The sequence below is a fragment of the Silurus aristotelis genome (assembly GCF_946808225.1).
Source record: "Silurus aristotelis genome assembly, chromosome: 21".
In the NCBI taxonomy this organism is placed as follows: Eukaryota; Metazoa; Chordata; class Actinopteri; order Siluriformes; family Siluridae; genus Silurus; species Silurus aristotelis.
This window is the reverse complement of record NC_139594.1, coordinates 16,514,907-16,534,899: the sequence shown is the minus strand read 5'-3', so window position 1 is coordinate 16,534,899 and position 19,993 is coordinate 16,514,907. Positions and strand designations below refer to the sequence as shown.

Below are 19,993 nucleotides of genomic sequence, written 5' to 3'. Positions count from 1 at the left end.
AATTTTTTTTTTTGTGCAGCGAAAAGGGAGAGTACAGAGTCTGTAGCCCTATTAGTGCTACTACAAATGCTGTACACATCCATTTTATGGCAAAAAATAGTCAATGAAGTAAAAAGAGAAAATGCAGTCCATCATTTCATTAAGAAATGAAAGTCAGGTAATCCAAAAAAGTCTTAAGCTTTAAATGTTTCCTTGAGTGTGGGATATATAAGCCTCAAATGCTATGAGGAGTCAGGCATTATATAAAAAAAATATAAATATTAATAAAAAAAAAAAAAAACATACCAAAATATTTTAAAATCTGGAAAATAAATAAATAAATATATATATATATATATATATATATATACATACAGTATATATAGTCAGATATTACACTAAATAGGAAAAATGTAAGCTGCTACCTGTGAACTTTATTAAAAGTTTAAGGAATTATTAAAGACAATTATTTTAAGATAATGACTATGTGACATATTATAACTGTTCTGATCAACAGAATTATTATATATTAATTCATCCCTTTTTTTTTTTTCTTTTTTTTTTTGTCTTTACTGACTCCTTCAGGCCAGCTGGTGTCACTTTTGCTCTGCAGCTCTGCCCAGACTTTCTCATTCATTCCCCATTGAGGACATTATGATACTTTAAACTCCTGCCTTAATCAGAGTAGCCAGAATGTTTTTCCCAACATGAACGAATTGTAGCGTTGCAGCTCGCAAGTCATTTATGTGGGAGTTAAATTGAATAAGACAGGATTCACAACCCAATGTGTCCTCTGTGTGTTTCAGGTTGGAGATGCAAGCGTTACGGCCACAGGACCGGGGACAAAGAATGTCCTTTCTTCATCAAAGGAAATCAGAAACTGGAGCAGTTCAGAGTGGTGAGTGGATCAGAGGCATGAATAGCATTTAATGCACAAGGATGTGTTACTTACCGCTGTCCGCGGTCCTGTAAATTGTCCTGTATATGCGCCCGAGATTTTCTTTCAAAATATAATTTTGAAACAAAACCCGAAGGTTAAACACCTCTGCATTTCCTGAGCTGTTGACATCTTTATTAGTCATTTGCTTGCAGGCACACGAAGACCCGATGTATGACATCATTAGGGAAAACAAGCACAACGAAAAGGAGACAAGGTAGGTTTTCTTCCCCCAAAAGTTTTTCAGCTTTGACATTGTGGTGTTTCCCATAACTATAGCGGTAATGTGACCTCTCAGATGCATCATATTGCATTCACATCATTATCCTGGTCATATTTTGTCCTGTAATAAAGTCCAAGGGCAGGAAGTAAAATTAAAGTCCAGGTAACATGAAATAATTGATCGATGACTAGATTGCTGAGCAGCATCATTTTTTTTCCATGAAAATGCCCACATTGGTTATTAGAGAAGGTGAAACAGGAGGAAAAGCATGATCGCATGGTATGATTTTCCATAATTCATGAATAATTATGTTTGTGGAGATGGTAACTCTGACTGACATTCTAACACCAAGTTCTTCTTTCTGAACGACTCTAGTGTAGCTTTTGGCATCACACTTTGGTCTTTTGTCCTGGTGGAAGGTGAAATTCCAATCCAATCTCGACTTTTTGCACACTGCAATAGAGTTTGTCCTGGTTGTCCTTCTCTTAGCTCCTTACCTCCAACCCTGGCTAGTTTCTCAGTCCCCTGATCAATAGCGACTTGATGCTACCACCACCATGCTTTCCTTGTGGGGTTGGTGTTTTCACTGTGATGAGTAATGTTGGGTTTTGGCTTTGTGTCAAATTATTATTATTATTTTTATTTTTTTTTACTTTGACCAGAAAACCCTACTGTTCTGAGTCTTTAAACAGCTTTTCATATGACTAATCCCCCATGAAGCCTATAGTTGCGATGGGATGCAGTTGTTCATCGAAGAGCTTTTCTGTCAAATTCTGCAGCCTTTTAGGAGAATGTTTATTTATAATGCGATCACATTATCCAGCAGCAAACAGAGAGAGAGAGAGAGAGAGAGAGAGAAACCCTACAGATGATTAAAGCTTCATGAAGGGAACAGTGGGATTAGAGTCCAGCTTGTCCTTTATTCCATATCATTTGAAGTTCCAGCATTATAAAAGCACGCGAGCAGGACGGCGACTGCATGTGGGCATTTAGTATTTTGTCAGACCGAGGTGACTAGTGGCATCGTTGACATTTAACTCTGAAAGGTCGTGCAATAAATTTATGTTTGCGATGCGATTTTTGGTACCGCGTCAAGAGATTAAATTGCGTGACAGAGGACATCCGAATAGAAAAGGAGTCAGTGAGTACAACAAACCTCGGTGTCATCAAGAGGGGGAGAGAAAATCATCATTAGTATCTATCAGAGTTAGTCGATAGTGGATTTTACCGATTGCGGTAGTTGGGTTGGATTGTACTTGCAAAAAACCGATTAATTAAAAATTTTATTTTAATGAATCCTGGACAAAAAACAAACATAACACTCCATGTACAAAATAAGAAACTTGTACTGAATCATGAAAATATGCTAAATGAAACAAATATGACTATAGCAATTATATTAATAAATACTGAGGAAAAGAAGACATGCATTCAAACTGAAACAAATAAATAAAAACAGACTCTCGGAATGAATAAAAAAAACAAGGCAGCGTACCAAACAGCATGCAGTGTCTGTGATCAGTCTCTAGAGGCTGCTCTTGTACTGTATAACGCAACCCGGAAAAACTATTGGTATAGATTTTTGCAGAGCGACTATCGGTGCCGATTAATCTTTCTTTTTTTCTTTCTTTCAGTCTTGTTGTGTGGCTTTAATACTTTTTTTTTTTTTCTCCTTCCCCTAAATGATCTAAGTCTAAATTTTTCTCACGACGGCATGCTCGTATTCGCCGGCATGAAACCGCTGTTGGTTCATACCTCAGTGTTCGAATCGAGCAGCGATTAATGATGCGTTTTATCAACTAGCGAAATTTTCCGATATATTCACGTAGCAGTGAGTCTGTGAGAATACGCTTTTCTTTACATACAGTATATAACATCTGCGTAACCAGGTTTTACACAGATGTGAAGGAGAAAAAAAGGAATTTTTCTTTATTAATGCACCATCAATGAGACTGTACAGCAATAGAGTGTTACAGGAGAACCTACAGTGCCCTCAAAAATATTGGCACCCGTATGAATTCATACGAGTAAAATATATTGGAAGTATATTTCCATCAATATTGTAAATTATTGAAGTATAAATATGAAGCAACACATATACCAATTTTCCTTAGTTGTTGAACGTCGCAAAATGGGAAGTTTCTATAAAGGCATAGATGGGTGCCATTATTTTTAAAGGCCACTGTATATCAGCTGATGTAAGCAATAACAGGGAGTAACTTGTTTTAATAAAACCGAACAGCAGTGGGGTGCTACCTACAGTGCGTTTCATAAATATTGGCGCCCCTGTCAAATATGAACGAAGGCGGGCGTGAAAAAATGCGTCATTATTGTTGGACCGTTCCTTTCAAAAATTCACAAAACCACTCTGCTGTCATGCATATCATACAATTGCAAACACAACACCTTGGTAAATATGCATTTTTGGTTTGATACACATATATACACACATTTATTTCTTATTAATAAGTCTGTTCTCGTCACTTATGTAATTGTTCAACTCACTGTAATTATCATTAAGTATGCAATTTTCCCAAGGGATTAATTAAACGGCTTCCAAAAGACCCCAATAAATCGGGAAAACGTCTATCAGGAGGGGTTGGAAAGGTTGTTTTGATGCTTCATCTCGCTACGTAGGATTTTCATTGTACTCGTATCAAAGTCGATCAGTAGGAATATAAAAGAAAAAAAAAAAAAAAAGATTGAAGCCTGTCCTGATGTAAAGAACATGACAGCATGTTTTAATAATCCTATTCACAGCGATTATGCAACCGCATTGCTCACTGTAATTATCATGATGTATGTGATGACATTGTTTCTGCTACAAAGGGAGTAATTATTCTCGGCTAGGGGGAGAAATGAAGCATACACCATGGAATCAGCTCAGCCGCCAAACGCTGGTACACAAAACTTTATCTAAGCAATAAAGGAGAGTTACTGTGCTGTCTTTCTGGAACGACAGCTGGTTGTAGAAACTTCATACATATATATATATATATATATATATATATATATATATATATATATGTATGTATATATGTAAGTTTTAGATTGGGGAGAATGTTGCGGTCAGAACATTCTGAAACATTATTCTCTCCTTCGTTTTGAAAAGTTTCAGTTCAAGAGTCGACCCGTTTCATTGATGGTTTGCAGCCGCGTGTCGGAAAACAAAGCATGGATTATTAAAAGCCGGAGTTGAAATACAGATTCGGCTTCGGGACTGATGCAACCGTCTGAGCTGCATGAGGAAAAAAAAATCAATAGAGAAAAGAGACAGGGGGTTGCTGCTTTGCAGTTTCTGCGGATACAGGAGTCTAAGAGAAAAATTCACCGAAACAGACCGACAAAGTTAGGACTTTTGGGACAGGGTGGAAAAAGTTATTTTGCCCTGCAGTGTAGGCTGGCCATGAAATAAAACTCAGAACAGTGCAGATTTGGTTTAGTGAAAAAAAAAAAAAAAAAAGTATGGTTGTGATGTGATCAGCATCGAAGTGTGATTTTAACAAATGTAAAAATATAATGATTTGTAATTTTATATATACAGTGGAACCCGGTTATGTCGCCGGCCTAGGGGACACCAGAAAGCGTCGAGATAACCGATGATCGAGATAAACGAAAACCAATATGGCGGCAATATATTAGCGTGCTTGAAATTTCTTTATCTACATGATGTGCGTTATTAAATGAGAATGTGCAGGCACGTGTTTTTGGAGGTTTTTTTACACAACAGTGTTGCCGCGATTTGTTTGATGAAGGCATGCTGTAAAAATGTACATACATGTTTGTTTACACCAAAAGGCTTATGTACACCAACTAACAGCAGAGATTTACCAGTATACAATACAAACCACCGTCGATTCTCAAAACAAACTTTATTATATTCTCCAACATGTGTAGTTCGTTTTTAGGGAAAGCTAACCAGTGTCAACATTAAATTCTCGATTAATTTCACTCTGACACACAGCTCTGAAAAGTGTCCTACACCCGTAGCATCTGTAAGGCTTGATTTTTCCGCCACTTCCGCGAGTTGTTCTGCGGCTGCACAGTGCCGTCTCACTACGGTATTTTCGCGTATATAAGACGCACCCTGGGTGAGGGGTATGTAAAACTTTCTATAAGACGCGTCTTATATACGCGAAAATACGGTAGTGAGATGGTGACGTGGCAAAAGCCAGCGATTGGTCATGCGGATCGAGATAACCGACGTTAAGTGGCAAATTTGCCCCCCTTGTGCTCGAGATATTAGGCTTTGTCGACATAAAAGAATCGACATAACCGATTAAAAAATGCTAAGACAAAGCGAGAATTTGTCGGTTCCACTTCAAAAACGTCGACTTAATTGGGTTGGCGAGTTAACCGAGGTCGAGATAAGTGGGTTCCACTGTACATTATACATACGATTCGCGTTTCGATGCATAGTTAATGATACGAATGAAATATACATATGTAGCAGCTACCGATTCACCATTCACCCCTATTACAATGCAGTTCGATACGATTTCGATTTGATTCAGCAATTCAACGCAATACGCTGCAATGTGAAAATATGATGCTAATAAATATAGTACAGTTCACTTTTATCTCTTTGGTTGAGACCGACAGCAAATCATCAATTTACTTCCACTTTTGACTTCTAGCACATGACTCATGACACATGAAAAATAATTTTGTAGAGCAAAGATGAAAGATGAAATAAACCAGATGATTTTTTTCCTGTTGTGTCTGCAGGAAGACGCAGCTCTACCTCTGCCATGTTAATCTGTATTCTGTGTGACTCTCAGGACACCTCAGCCTCGGCCTCTGTAGTGTTGTGATACGTCATATTCACGTAGCAGCAGCGGTCCTGAGAGAACGCGCTCGAGGAACGGTTTAGCGACGAGAAAAAGATCTGCATATATAAGAAAATATATTTTAGATAATAAATAAATAATAATAGTAAAGCGCATCTACTAATAATGATGTAGAAAAGAAATAGTTTTTTTTTTTTTTTTTAAAGATGCAAATGTCTTAAAAAATGATGCATTGCGATACAAATGCCAACTTGCAATCCGATGCACAGTTGTTGTTGTTTTTTATATCGATGCAACACATTGTTAACTTTTATATATACATTTATTATATTTATTACTATTTATTTAAACCGGTGCGAATTGATACATATATACACTTTGCTCCCAAAAGTATTGGGACACCTGTTCTTTCCTGGCATATGTGGTTCTTCTCCAAACAGTTACCACAAAGCTGGAGGCACTCACTTGTACAGGACGTCTTTGAATGCGGTAAAATAAAATTTAGTGTTCAATAAACCCAGACCAGTTCCAACATGGCAATGCCCCTGTGCACATAGTGAGCTCCTTGAAGATCTGGTTTACATGCTTTGGAGAGGAAGATCTTGAGTGGTCTGCTGTAGAGCTCTGAGCTCATTCCTCCTGAACCTTTGGGATGAACACTGACTGCACCCCAGGTCTCATCACATCAGTACTCACATCAGTACCTTCCTTTACTAACACCCTTGTGGCTGATGAACACAAGTGTCCATAAGCACACTCCAAAATCTAGTGGAACATCTTTCCAGAAGAGTGGAGGGAATTATAAGAGCAAGTTGAGACAAAATGTTGAATGCAATGCTCAAAAAAGCACATACCATACTTCTGCCCAGACCACTTTTGGCAATATAGTGGAGATATATGTATATGTATGTGTTTATATGCAGTATATCACAAATATGAGTATACCCCTCGCATTTCAGCAACCATTTTTATCTCTCATTGAGGGACAATTCTATAGACATAAAACTTGGATATATTTTAGAGTAGACAATGTGCAGCTTGTATATCAGTACAGATTTGGGGAGTCGTGGCTCCAGTGGTTAAGGTGCTGAGTTACTGATTCGGAAGGTTGGGGATTCAAGCCCCGGTATCGCCAAGTTGCCACATTTGGGCTCTTGAGCAAGGCCCTTAACCCTCTGTGTTCCAGGGGTGTCGTATCATGGCTGACCCTGACCCCAGATTCCGAGCAAGCTGGGATATGCCAAGAACGAATTTCACTGTGCTGTAATGCATTTGTTACAAATAAAGGCTATTCTATTCTATTCTATTCCATTCTATTCTATTTTCTGTCCTCTGAAAATAACTCAACATACAGCCATTATTGTCTAAATAACTGGCAGCAAAAGTGAGTACACCCTCAGTGAACATGTCAAAACTGTGTCCAAAGTGTCAATATTTTGTGTAATCACCATTGCTCTGCTTCTGTAACCTCTGAAGCAATGCTGCAGCACTCATGCGTCTGTTTTTTGAAGGCAGTTTCTGCACCTGACACACAGCACAAGGAATCGACTTCTTTGATGGACCCTTGCGAGACATGTTCCGAATGGAACCCGTCTCGGCAAACCTCTGTATGACCCTGAACACTGCACTGTAACTCAGTTTCAGGGTTTTACCGATCTTCTTATTGCCTCAGCATCTTTGTGGATGAGTATTGTCCCTTCAGAGTTTTTATAGTATTGTCCCTTGAGAAGATATACTACAATTGTTGTTGAAATGTAAGGGTTATACTATTATATACACACAGTATATACACAAACTATGCTGCTCTTGTTTCTACAGTAGTTTTCCTAGTCGGCGCTTTTCGTGTTTTGTGTATCTGGTTTTTGTCTTGCACTGTTTGCACTCGGTTGCACCCGATGCACTTTGTAACGTGGACAACTTACTTTATTCTTTGGCGCTGTGTTCTGTAGCTCTATGATTTTGTTTGTTTTTTTGTAGCACCAGGGTTCTGGAGAAACGTCTCATTTCACTGTAAACTGCGTCAGATATATATGGTATATATAACATATAGAGCAGAGGTTATGTCTTCTTTAAGTGCGACCCTGTAACCAATTGCCCCACAACCCGGTGCCGGGTACGCAGCCCGGGGGTTGGGCACCACTAATATAGATAGATTGATATTTTAATGAACAATCCAATTGTATTGATCCTGTACCTCTTGCTCACCACAGGATCGAGCAGCTGAGGCAACTCCTACAAGATACAACATCAGACTCAGACTCCAGCTCTTCCTCCTCCTCTTCCTCCCGCCACACCCACAAAAAGAAGAAGAAGAAGAAGGAGAAGAAGAAGAAGAAAAAGAAAAAAAAGGCGACACACAAGCAAACTAAGAAGCACAAACAGTCAAACAGTAGTGATAGCTCAGACTGACAGGAGGCTGCTGCGAGATGACCGGGGTGGCTGTAGAGACCTTTTGCTAAACCGTTGAGCTCTGCTAATTTCCGACCCCTACCCCCTCTACCCCCCCACCACTGCTTTTCCTCCCACCCTGCTGGCTCTGCTTAATAATGCATGCATGCATTTTAATTCCCCCGTCATCAGAAACAATTCACTCCTTTGACGTCTCTGTCGGCTCTGTCTTGTATCAGACCGCTGTCACGTTTATGCCGCAGGCCCGCGGACACTCCGAGCCTGAAGATGATGTAATGTCAGAGCTGCATGGGTGTGGTGTAAAAAGATATCGCTCTCTGTTGTAATCTATTTATCGCTTTTTTCCTCTGTGACCGAGTTGAAATTTTGTTTGGAATCGAATCCTCATGGATCCTGGAAGTGTTTAATGACCAAAACCTTGCAGTAGTAATAATAAAAAACTTCACTGTAATGTTATGAATTGTATATCTGTGAATACACGGTTATTAAATGCATTTTCTGTGTTTTACATCTATTTTGTACTTGTTTTCAGGTACATTGAGCTTAGTGTTTGTCCCTTAATCATGTCGTTAAACACGGCCCGTTATGAGAAAAGCGAATGCGGTGAAAATTCTTTCCTTCGCAGCTTATCAGGAAGCTAGGGTTAAAGCATAGGGTCATCACTGATTTACAGCTATGCTCAAGAGCCTGACAGGGTCAGCTTGGAGATGCAAGGGATTGAACTTATGAACTACTGAGCAATAATCCACAACCTCAACCTCTGAGCCACCATTGTCCAGGATGGGCCGTATGTCTCAGAAAAAAAAAGTTTCCCCCTCTTTATCTTAGGTTTTTAGTATTATTTTTTTTTTCCTTTATCTTTGTTTCAGTTTTTTCTCTGCATGTTACAGACACTGGAAAATTCTTCACAAAATCGCACAGTGACCCTTATTATATCAACATACTCAGGACGAGCTGTTACTATGAAACTAATCTATTTTTTTAAACAATTCAAAAATAATGCCTGCTTCTTTAAATAATATTTATAAATGACATGTATACAAAAACACAAGAAATCAAATTAATGCAATACAATTTTTATTATATTGATTAAAATGAGTAGTCGATAAAATTGGCACAAATTATATTGATTAAATAAAATGAGGACCCCATTTGGGTAATACAGATCTACGGTTCTACGTATGCTGAAATAAGTAGAACCGTAGATCTGTATTAAAAAATGTATCTTAAAAGAAGAAAATCCTGACAATTCCACATACCGAGGAATTGTCGGGATTTTCTTCTTTTAGGATGAATTTTTTGAAGCTGGACATAAAACGCTGAAGAATCGTGGTAGTGGTTTTGTGCATTTGCGCAACAAAATGTGAGTTTTCTAACGCACTACAAATCGTATTTCCGGTATTTAGTGAGTAGCCACAGTGACACTTGTGACACAAGTTTCTTTCTTATACCCCTGGCATTGTTGTATGTTTTTAAGTTTAATAAAAAAAAAAATAAAAAAAACAAACACTGAGACTGCCCTTAAAGTGCAAGGCATCGACTAAAATTTTCAGTCTGCCACTTAATATGTCTTTTGAGGAGTTTAACTATGTGCCGTTTTATTGTATCTTCCCAAGGGACAATACTATAGAAATAAAACTTGGATATATATTATAGTTGTCAATGTGCAGCTGTACATGGTGTAACCAGGCAAAGCCACACGTCCTATTCTTCATCTTCATGTTTTTGTCTGCTTGTCAGGACCATAGAAGTTTGTGTATCTTATATTAGAGCAGTTATAATGTGGTGCTTTAAGTCCAATTCTCTCACACTGACCACTAGATGTTCAACATGCACCTCATTGTAAAGACTCTCTGAGGACGTTAGAATTAGAATTGTTGCTCTCCACAAAGATGCTGAGGCAATAAGAAGATCAGTAAAACCCGGAAACTGAGTTACAGTACAGTAATCAGGGTCATATAGAGGTTTTCCAAGGCAGGTTCCACTCAGAACAGACCTCACATCAAATAAGTTGAGTCCTCGTGCTGTGCGTCAGGTGCAGAAACTGGCTATAAAAAACAGACGCATGAGTGCTGCAGCATTGCTTTAGAGGTTGCGGAAGCAGAAGCTCCACTTGTCAGTGCTCAGACCATACGGCACACACTGCAACAAGTCTGTTTGCATGACCATCGTCCCAAAAGGATTCTCTTCTGAAGCTGCTCACAAGAAAACCTGCAAACAGTTTGCTGAAGAACAACCTGTCCAAGAGCATGAATTACTGGAACCATGTCCTGTGGTCTGATGAGATTAAGATAAACACGTTTGGTTTAGATGGTGTCCAAAATGTGTGGGGCTGCATGAGTGCTCCTGGTACTGAGGAACTGCGGTTTATTGTTGTATATATTATATATATGATATTGGAATTAATATTAGCTGGTGATTTGCTTTGCAGCTGTCTGAGTTACTATCCCAAAAAAATGTGTAAAAACATTCTAAACAATTAGAATAAAAAAATTGAATGATCAAGAAAACATCATTAAATGAATTGAATTTTACACAATACTCAGTATGATTATATAAATTTTAACATCTATTTTAATATGCATGAACGGACAGCAAAAAGAGAAAAGCGAGTCCTGAAATCTGATGAGATGGCTATTAATGGTTGCCTTGGGACAGATTTTATTTGCATTTAGAATAATTTGTTGGGTTGGTAAAATTCGCTGACCTCAAGCAAGTTTGAGGGGGGGTGTGTGTGTATGTATGTGTGTGTGTGTGTGTGTATACATGCTCACACCACAGGCCTCTTTTGCCACCCCTCTTTTTCCATGGTAACTCTAAGGCATTAGATGAAATAACAGCATTAGGACTGTGTGTGTGTGTGTGTGTGTGTGTGTGTGTGTGTGTGTGTGTGTGGGTGTGTGTGTGTGTGTGTGTGTGTGTGTGTGTGTGTGTGTGTGTGTGTGTAAAACTCTTTTATCTCAGTGGAGACATCAGTATCATAGAAGAACCTTCATAATGTTCCTCAGTCGCAGCCGCGAAACCACATTCCTTCATTGCATCATCTGGAATATGTAAAGAAATCCGCCGGATAAATCATGCATCCCACCATCAAGAAAATATTGTGATTAGACACTATGGTCTAAAAAGGAACAGCACTAAGTTCAATTGAGGTCAAAATGTGTTTTACATGCCTGGTGTAAAGAATTGTGTTAGGATTGAAATTTTTTCAGAGGGTATTTCAATCGCATATGAACAATGCCCTGAATAGCTGTACTGAACATTATGACAGACAGACAGACAGACAGACAGACAGACAGACAGACAGACAGACAGACAGACAGACAGACAGACAGACAGACAGACAGATAGATAGATAGATAGATAGATAGATAGATAGATAGATAGATAGATAGATAGATAGATAGATAGATACAGTGAGGAAAATAAGTATTTGAACACCCTGCTATTTTGCAAGTTCTCCCACTTAGAAATCATGAAGGGGTCTGAAATTGTCATCGTAGGTGCATGTCCACTGTGAGAGACATAATCTAAAAAAATAATATCCAGAAATCACTATATATATGATTTTTAAACTATTTATTTGTATGATACAGCTGCAAATAAGTATTTGAACACCTGTCTATCAGCTAGAATTCTGACCCTCAAAGACCTGTTAGTCTGCCTTTAAAATGCCCACCTCCACTACATTTATTATCCTAAATTACATGCACCTGTTTGAGGTCGTTAGCTGCATAAAGACACCTGTCCACCCCATACAATCAGTGAGAATCCAACTACTAACATGGCCAAGACCAAAGAGCTGTCCAAAGACACTAGAGACAAAATTGTACACCTCCACAAGGCTGGAAAGGGCTACGGGGAAATTGCCAAGCAGCTTGGTGAAAAAAGGTCCACTGTTGGAGCAATCATTAGAAAATGGAAGAAGCTAAACATGACTGTCAATCTCCCTCGGACTGGGGCTCCATGCAAGATCTCGCCTCGTGGGGTCTCAATGATCCTAAGGAAGTTGAGATATCAGCCCAGAACTACACGGGAGGAGCTGGTCAATGACCTGAAAAGAGCTGGGACCACCGTTTCCAAGGTTACTGTTGGTAATACACTAAGACGTCATGGTTTGAAATCATGCATGGCACGGAAGGTTCCCCTGCTTAAACCAGCACATGTCCAGGCACGTCTTAAGTTTGCCAATGACCATTTGGATGATCCAGAGGAGTCATGGAAGAAAGTCATGTGGTCAGATGAGACCAAAATAGAACTTTTGGGTCATAATTCCACTAAACGTGTTTGGAGGAAGAAGATTGATGAGTACCATCCCAAGAACACCATCCCTACTGTGAAGCATGGGGGTGGTAGCATCATGCTTTGGGGGTGTTTTTCTGCACATGGGACAGGGCGACTGCACTGTATTAAGTAGAGGATGACCGGGGCCATGTATTGCGAGATTTTGGGGAACAACCTCCTTCCCTCAGTTAGAGCACTGAAGATGGGTCGAGGCTGGGTCTTCCAACATGACAATGACCCGAAGCACACAGTCAGGATAACCAAAGAGTGGCTCTGTAAGAAGCATATCAAGGTTCTGGCGTGGCCTAGCCAGTCTCCAGACCTAAACCCAATAGAGAATCTTTGGCGGGAGCTCAAACTCCGTGTTTCTCAGCGACAGGCCAGGAACCTGACTGATCTAGAGAAGATCTGTGTGGAGGAGTGGGCCAAAATCCCTCCTGCAGTGTGTGCAAACCTGGTGAAAAACTACAGGAAACGTTTGACCTCTGTAATTGCAAACAAAGGCTACTGTACCAAATATTAACATTGACTTTCTCAGGTGTTCAAATACTTATTTGCAGCTGTATCATACAAATAAATAGTTAAAAAAAACATACATTGTGATTTTTGGATTTTCTTTTTTAGATTATGTCTCTCACAGTGGACATGCACCTACGATGACAATTTCAGACCCCTCCATGATAGATAGATAGATAGATAGATAGATAGATAGATAGATAGATAGATAGATAGATAGATAGATAGATAGATAGATAGATAGATAGATAGATAGATAGATAGATAGATAGATAGATAGATAGATAGATAGATAGATAGATAGATAGATAGATAGATAGATAGATAGATAGATAGATAGAACTTGTTATTTTCATAGTCTGATTCCTCTCTAGGTTTCTTCCTCATGCCATCTCAGAGAGTTTTTCCTTGCCTTCACCACTGGTTTGCTCAACAAATGTACAATTATAACCTCTTACATTCTTTTCTACAAGCTGCTTTGAGACAATGTTCATTGTTAAAAGTGTCATACAAAAAAAAAAAAGTATATTTATGCAGAACCCTGAAATGATCATATAGCAAATTTCTGTCTCCTTCAAATTACATTGAGTAGTTTTTTTTTTTGTGTACTTCTATATTCTTAAGTATTTTTGAATATACAAATGAATAAATATAAATAATGCAGGGGTGGTGGAATTGTGCCCTGGAAACTTTATCTCATATATAGTGTTTTTGTTGCTGTTGTTGTTTGTTGGTTTTTTGTTAATCCACTTTAGTTTGTACTTTTACTGCAGTAGATTTTTACACCGGTAACTTTATTTGTCCTTAAGTAATATTTCACTGAAATAACAATACTTTTACTTGAGTAAAATGTTTTATTAGTCTTTTCAACTCTGTATATTGGTATGGCCATGAATAAATGAAAAGATGCTTCATGGGTTTTGAGACAAGCTTCACGTTTGGCTTGAATGAATGAAAGAACTGGATTAGGTCCATACTTGCGCACTAAGCAGTGTACTGTACAATAGGAGTGGTGCTCGTTTTGCGTACTCGTCTCTGTAGTACTCTAGTACGCACTACCCAGAGAGAACGGCTCGTTCGCACCGCCCATTTTAGCGCTCCGCGCGGTCTGATTGGCCGCCAAGGCACCAATCAGCGCGCGGAGGAGAAAGGAGGAAGTGAAAGCGATCGGCGCTGCGCCGTGTGGAGGAGAGACGCAGGAGAAGGAGCGCAGGAGGAGCGCGTCGAGACGCTACAGCTCCGGGACCGCACGGTTCCGCAAACTCCGCGGCAGTTCCTCCGGCCGAGAAAACGGACTCCACTCGCGGTTACGGGTGAGTGGGGTTGACGGTCGCGGGGGGTGATGGTGATGTTTGTGGTGATGTTTGGGATGCGGGAAAAACACCAGGACGAAGCGAACCTCCTCCTTGGCTGTGGCCCCGCGGCTTCGCGCTGATGTTCGCCTGGATGCGCGGACAGGGCGGCCGGGAGGCGCGCAGCCGGGAGTCGCGCAGCCGGTCCAAGTTGATCCAAGTCCTCAATTCCACTAGCGCTCCATCACTTCTTTTTCTTTTTGTCCTGCTTTTAGATCTGATGATCAAAGTTTTTTTTATTTTACTTTTATTTTTCGGTTTGCAACAATGAATCTAAATGCAGTCTTTAATCGGAATTAGGCTCTAAAAATTTGTATTTATTATTTATTTATTTTCTTTAATTTTTTGCATCTTAATTCTGACTAATTCTTTTTCTAGATTTGCGCCTCATGTAGGGTTCATCCGGTTTGAACAAATCCGTGTTTAAAAACTTAATCTGGGATTCAATCAGATTTCTTGAGTCGATGCATGAAATCACTTGATTTATTTAATCTGAGTTTGAAGTCGAGATTTGTGTTTATCTTCATAAACCTTGTTGAGCAAATCCATGATTAAAGCCTTAATATGGGATTTATTCATATTGTCTTGAAGCATGAACACCTTGTTACTTTACACCTTGTTTAACAAATCTGATCTTAAACTCTTAATCTGGAATTAATTCGGATTGTGTGGGCTGATGCGTGAAATTGCTTTGCGGTTTTTATTCATTTGAGTTTGAAGTAAAGATTTATGCCTTTTGGAACTTTAAACCTTGTTGAGCAAATCCATGATTAAAACCCTAATCTGGGATTTATTCATATTGTCTTGAAGCATGAAATCACTCGGTGATTTTGTTAATCTAAGTTTGAAGTTAAGATTTGTGCCCTGGAAAACTTTTTAAACAAAGCTTAGATGAAAATCTTAATCTGGGATTAATTGGAATTGTTTTGATTTGACGCATGAAATCACTTCATGATTTTTAAAATCTGAGATTTGTGCGATTGTGGAACCTCTTATAACCTGGGTTTAACAAATTAAGGATTAAAGCCTTAATGTGCAATTAACTCAGATTGCCTGAATTGATGTATGAAATCCCTCGGTGATTTGTGAATATAGTTTTATTTATTTATTTATTTTTTTATCGTTTTTTGTTTATTCAAGTCAAACATGAAGCTTGTCTAAAAAACCCATTGAGCATCTGGTCGAGATTTGCACCTTGGGAAACATTTTAAACCGTGTTTAACAAAACTGAGATTAAAACCTAATCCTAATCTGGGATTAATTAGGATTGTTTTTTGAGTTGACTCATGAAATCACTTCAAGATTGGTAAAAATCTGAGTTTGAAGTCGAGATTTGTGTGTTGGAACACTGTTTAAATGCTGTTAAACAAAATGTAGATGAAAATCTTAATCTGGGATTAATTAGGCTTGTCTAGATTGGCACCTCAGGGGACTTCTTAAACCTAGTTTAATAAATCAAAAATTAAAGCGTTAATCTAGGATTATGTTGAATTGTCTGCCATGAGCAATTTACTCAGTCGATTTTTTTTCATTTCAGCTGAAGTACTGATAGTCAGGCTTGCAGAGTTTTTTTGCAGCTTACAAATAAAACAAAAAGAAATAGAAATCCGACATTATTTCACCTTTTCTCCCTCTTCTTCAGGTCACTAGTCTGGGTGTTTCTATGGCACATGCACCGTGCTCCGGGTCAAACTCGACACTCTTCGCTGCAGTTTCACGTGTTTAGTAGGTCATGTATAAAAACATCCCGGCCTAGATTTAGACCGAAATGTGTATGAATACAATTTTTTTTCAAGAAATGGACGAAAGTCCACACTGCTCAGGGACGGAGTTCTGCTGCTAGAGTTCGAGTTGTCAGACGGTTTATGCAGCAAAAATATTATGAAGTCAGATGAGGATTACGCTGCCCAATCGTAAAGCCAAATTATGAATAACGTCGAGTTCTAAAATTTTTTCATGGATATATTTCTATTAGAATCTCAAATCTGATTGGTCGGTGGGCATTGATGAGTTTTCGATACCAGATAAACCTTTGAGAGTCAACAACAGTTGGAACCAAATTCCTTGGTTAATAAACCTGATTCTGATAACCAGCATAAGAAATCCATGCAGTTATTTACCAGGGAAACCCGAGTAAAGATTTCTTTGAAATTATATTTATTTATTGTGTAGGTAAGGAACTTTGAATGTCAGCGTTTTTTTTTTGTTTTTGTTTGACCTTTTGTCTTTAGGACAAAGGATTTCCATTTCCAGAAGCTTTCTTAAACGTGACAAGCTAGATCTTTCCTTCTAACTTCTAGAGGGTAAGGATGGTGGGTGGGTTGACTCTACAGTGCCCTCTATTAATATTGGCACCCTTGTTAAATGTGAACAAGCTGTGAAAATCTAGTATTTATTGTTCATGAATAGCAAACAATTGCAAACCAAATATAGTTTTATAACCAAAAAAAAGACAAATGTTGATAAGTATATAATGTGCTCCCTATCAGCCCCTTTATAAAATCCTTTATGAAGTAAAAATATTAGTATGTTTGGGTGACTAGGAAAAGGAAATAGTTTAACCACGACGTCATATTTCACAGGGGTATAAATATAAGGTAACACGCAGGCCAAATTCCCGTATTCATCACATTGGGTGGGGAATATTCCATTCAGTTTTAGAACGCTTTTAACCATGAACATAGTCCCAAAGCAGCTTTACCGAGATAAAGAGGTTATAAATTGGGCATTTACAAGTTTAATGCCTTATTTCTGAAAAACACCCTGTGACGGTATGAGGAAGAAACCTTTAGAGGAACCAGACTCAAAAGGGAACCCATCCTTATCGCAGAACGTCCGTTCGTTACAGTTGCATCATTGTTGAGGAACACTTAAATGCAGAACCGTTCATTGTATTGTCCTCCTGAACCATTGTAGCAGACTGTTAATTAATTACAGTCCAAGTCCCTCCTCGTAGTTCTTGCTCGGGAACTTCATGGATTTTTAGGCTGTTGATGTTGATGGGGGGGACCATCCTCAGCTTCGCAGAGTCTCCAATTAGAAAGAACTCCATCCAGAGTGGATTCGTAGAGAAGAGAGACGGGAGCATGTTTAACTCGACAGAGACTAAGAGTCGATGGGCGCTTTGCAAACGAGGTTGCCGATATGATTAGAGGCCACCGTATATCAGCGATATCAGGGACTGGATATACAGATCAGGCGTAACATTATGACCACTGACCAGTGAACAACACTGATTATCTCTTCATCAGGGCACCTGTTAGTGGGTGGGATTTATTGTGCAGCAAGTGAAAATTTTCTCCTCAAAGTTAACGTGTTGGAAGCGGGAAAAATGGGCGAGGGTAAGGATTTGAGGAGTTTGACAAATTGTGACGTCTAGACGACTGGGTCAGAGTGTAGCTCTTGTGGGATGTTCGCAGTCTGCAGTGGTCAGTATCTATCAAAAGTGCTCCAAACAGTGGTGATGCACGTGGGGAGCGAAGGCTGATCCGTGTGGTCCGATCTAACAAACGAGCTCCTGTAGCTCAAACTGCTAAAGAAGTTCATGCTGTTAATGATTAAAGGGTCAGGACTGTTTTGGCAACAAAAGGGGGACCAACACAGTATTAGGCGGGTGGTCATGATGTTCTGCTTTCTATAGTTAATACAGAATGATGTTCTCGGATTGCTGAGGTAGAAATAGGATTGTTATTGGAAAAGCATCAGTTTTCCTTGTTATTGATTATTTGTCTATAACAGCAGCCCCCTCCTGTTTTTGTGTGTTTATTCACGTCATTTGCGAAAATGACCAAAAATGCCTCGGTAACGCTTTTTTTATTCTGCTGTTTTTCCACAGTGACGGTAGACTTCGGTCATTCCAAATTAGTTGACTCACTCTCGGGGGCACGAGTGTGCAAACACCACCCCCAGAGCGAGATCCTGCTCCGTATACCTGACAACCGTACACCCCCCCCCCCCCCAACGCTAATTAAACCGCTGTAAAGTCAGGCATAGTCTCGAGGTTAATAATAGCAGAAGCTCACGTGCTCGTGTGGTTATAGTGCGCCGGGCCTGGCTGCTTATTTGAGGCCTGCATGTGTTATTACACAACGAGGTGATTATACAGTAGCTGGGTGTGCTGGAGACGAGCTTGGACGGGCATTCTGGTTTGGGGGTGAAACTGGCGACGGAAAATGCAACGAAATGAAGAAAAAAAATATATATAGCGTTCATGTAGATTATTCAACACCTGATCCTTTGTACGTTCCTGTCCGTAGTTGGATCACATTCTGACCTTGCTCGAGTCGCACTGCTGTGATTCGGGCTTTATAGGATTCGTAGGCTAAAACGAGAGTCGAACATCTGGATTTATGGCACGTGCCACATGGATATAACCCCCCCCCCTCCCCCCCGCCGCATACGCTTCCCTCCTCCGTCTAGCACTTTCCGCTGTCATTTAACAGCAGTGTCTTTTTTTTTTCTTCTTCTTCTCTCAATTCCCTCTTTCTAACACCCCCCCCCCCACCACAACCAGCCCCCCCCCCCCCCCCCCCCCACTCGCTTCAGGTAAAAGTTGTTACTTTTGTAAATAGTTCCCCTGCTGATAGATTCCTCGCTGACGTGTGCAAAAATAAATAAATAATTAAAATAATACCTCCACAAACAAGTGCTTTTCGGCTTTCTGGTACCAGCAGGTACATCAACACCTTTTTTTTTTTTTTTTTTTCCTCCTCCTCCTCCTCCTCTATCCATAGTTTCCAGGCTCAGATTAATTTGCTTTTTCAGTCGAGATGAGAGTTGCCATGCATGTAATTACCGCCTCTCGATTAATTACGGAGAGAAGACAGGTGCAAATGGAGGTGTCGGTGTCACCGCGTCACGAGCAAAGGAGGAGGAGCGTCTTCTGGAACTCCAGCACATTTCGTTCCAACCTTCACAATGCTTATCGGCGAACGACAAACAAACCGAACTGCGCGTTGCGTGCAAACAAGGTGCGTGGGGTCGCCAAGCTTTTGAAACCGAGAGCTACTTCTTGGGTACCGATTAATGTGAAGGGCAACCAGTTTGATACACACTTCTGAAATAACACATTTGCTCAATTTATCTTTAATTATGTTATAATTAATGATATTCATCTATATCTACTCATCTATATTTTAATATTGTCATTTTTTTATTCACACCAATGCAAGTGTGATTTAAAAAAAAAAAAAGTTTAGATGCAGCTCACTGGTAAAGGGCGCTATGGTGAGCTATTTTTTTAGAAAAGGCCCACGGGCGACTCATGTTGTCCCCCATTTGGTGACCCCTATTTTATATCAGTGCATGAAGCAAACTCGAACAAAGGGGGTGTTTTCCCCATTAGCCTTTCAGAAACTGATCTGGAATCAGTCAGAGATTGACTGATACAGAATGTCAATCATAGCCACTGATATTTATCGAAACCAATCATATTACATTAGTTATATTATGTTAAGACAATTAGAACCATGTTGTTGTACATGCAGCATTGTCTGTATATTTT

At 39.5% G+C, this 19,993-nt stretch overlaps 2 protein-coding genes across 11 annotated transcripts in view; both read left to right on the top strand.

Moving 5' to 3' along the window:
- The window catches only part of rp9 (RP9 pre-mRNA splicing factor), a 14,008-nt gene extending 5,156 nt beyond the window's left edge, over positions 1-8,852 (top strand). Inside the window, exons 4-6 of the mRNA XM_083523831.1 lie at positions 786-877; positions 1,072-1,133; positions 8,140-8,852. Of these exons, the coding sequence (XP_083379957.1) occupies positions 786-877; positions 1,072-1,133; positions 8,140-8,338 (353 nt within the window). The 3' untranslated portion in view covers positions 8,339-8,852. The remainder of the gene's footprint in view (positions 1-785; positions 878-1,071; positions 1,134-8,139) is intronic.
- Positions 8,853-14,267: 5,415 nt separating this feature from the next.
- The window catches only part of elmo1 (engulfment and cell motility 1 (ced-12 homolog, C. elegans)), a 113,693-nt gene continuing 107,967 nt past the window's right edge, over positions 14,268-19,993 (top strand). For 5 of the 10 annotated variants that reach the window (XM_083523620.1, XM_083523628.1, XM_083523632.1 and 2 more), the window contains exon 1: positions 14,272-14,451. The gene's annotated coding sequence lies outside the window, so the exon portion shown is untranslated. Of the gene's footprint in view, positions 14,452-19,993 lie in introns of all 10 variants that reach the window. The other 5 variants (XM_083523621.1, XM_083523629.1, XM_083523618.1 and 2 more) reach the window with 4 other exon arrangements.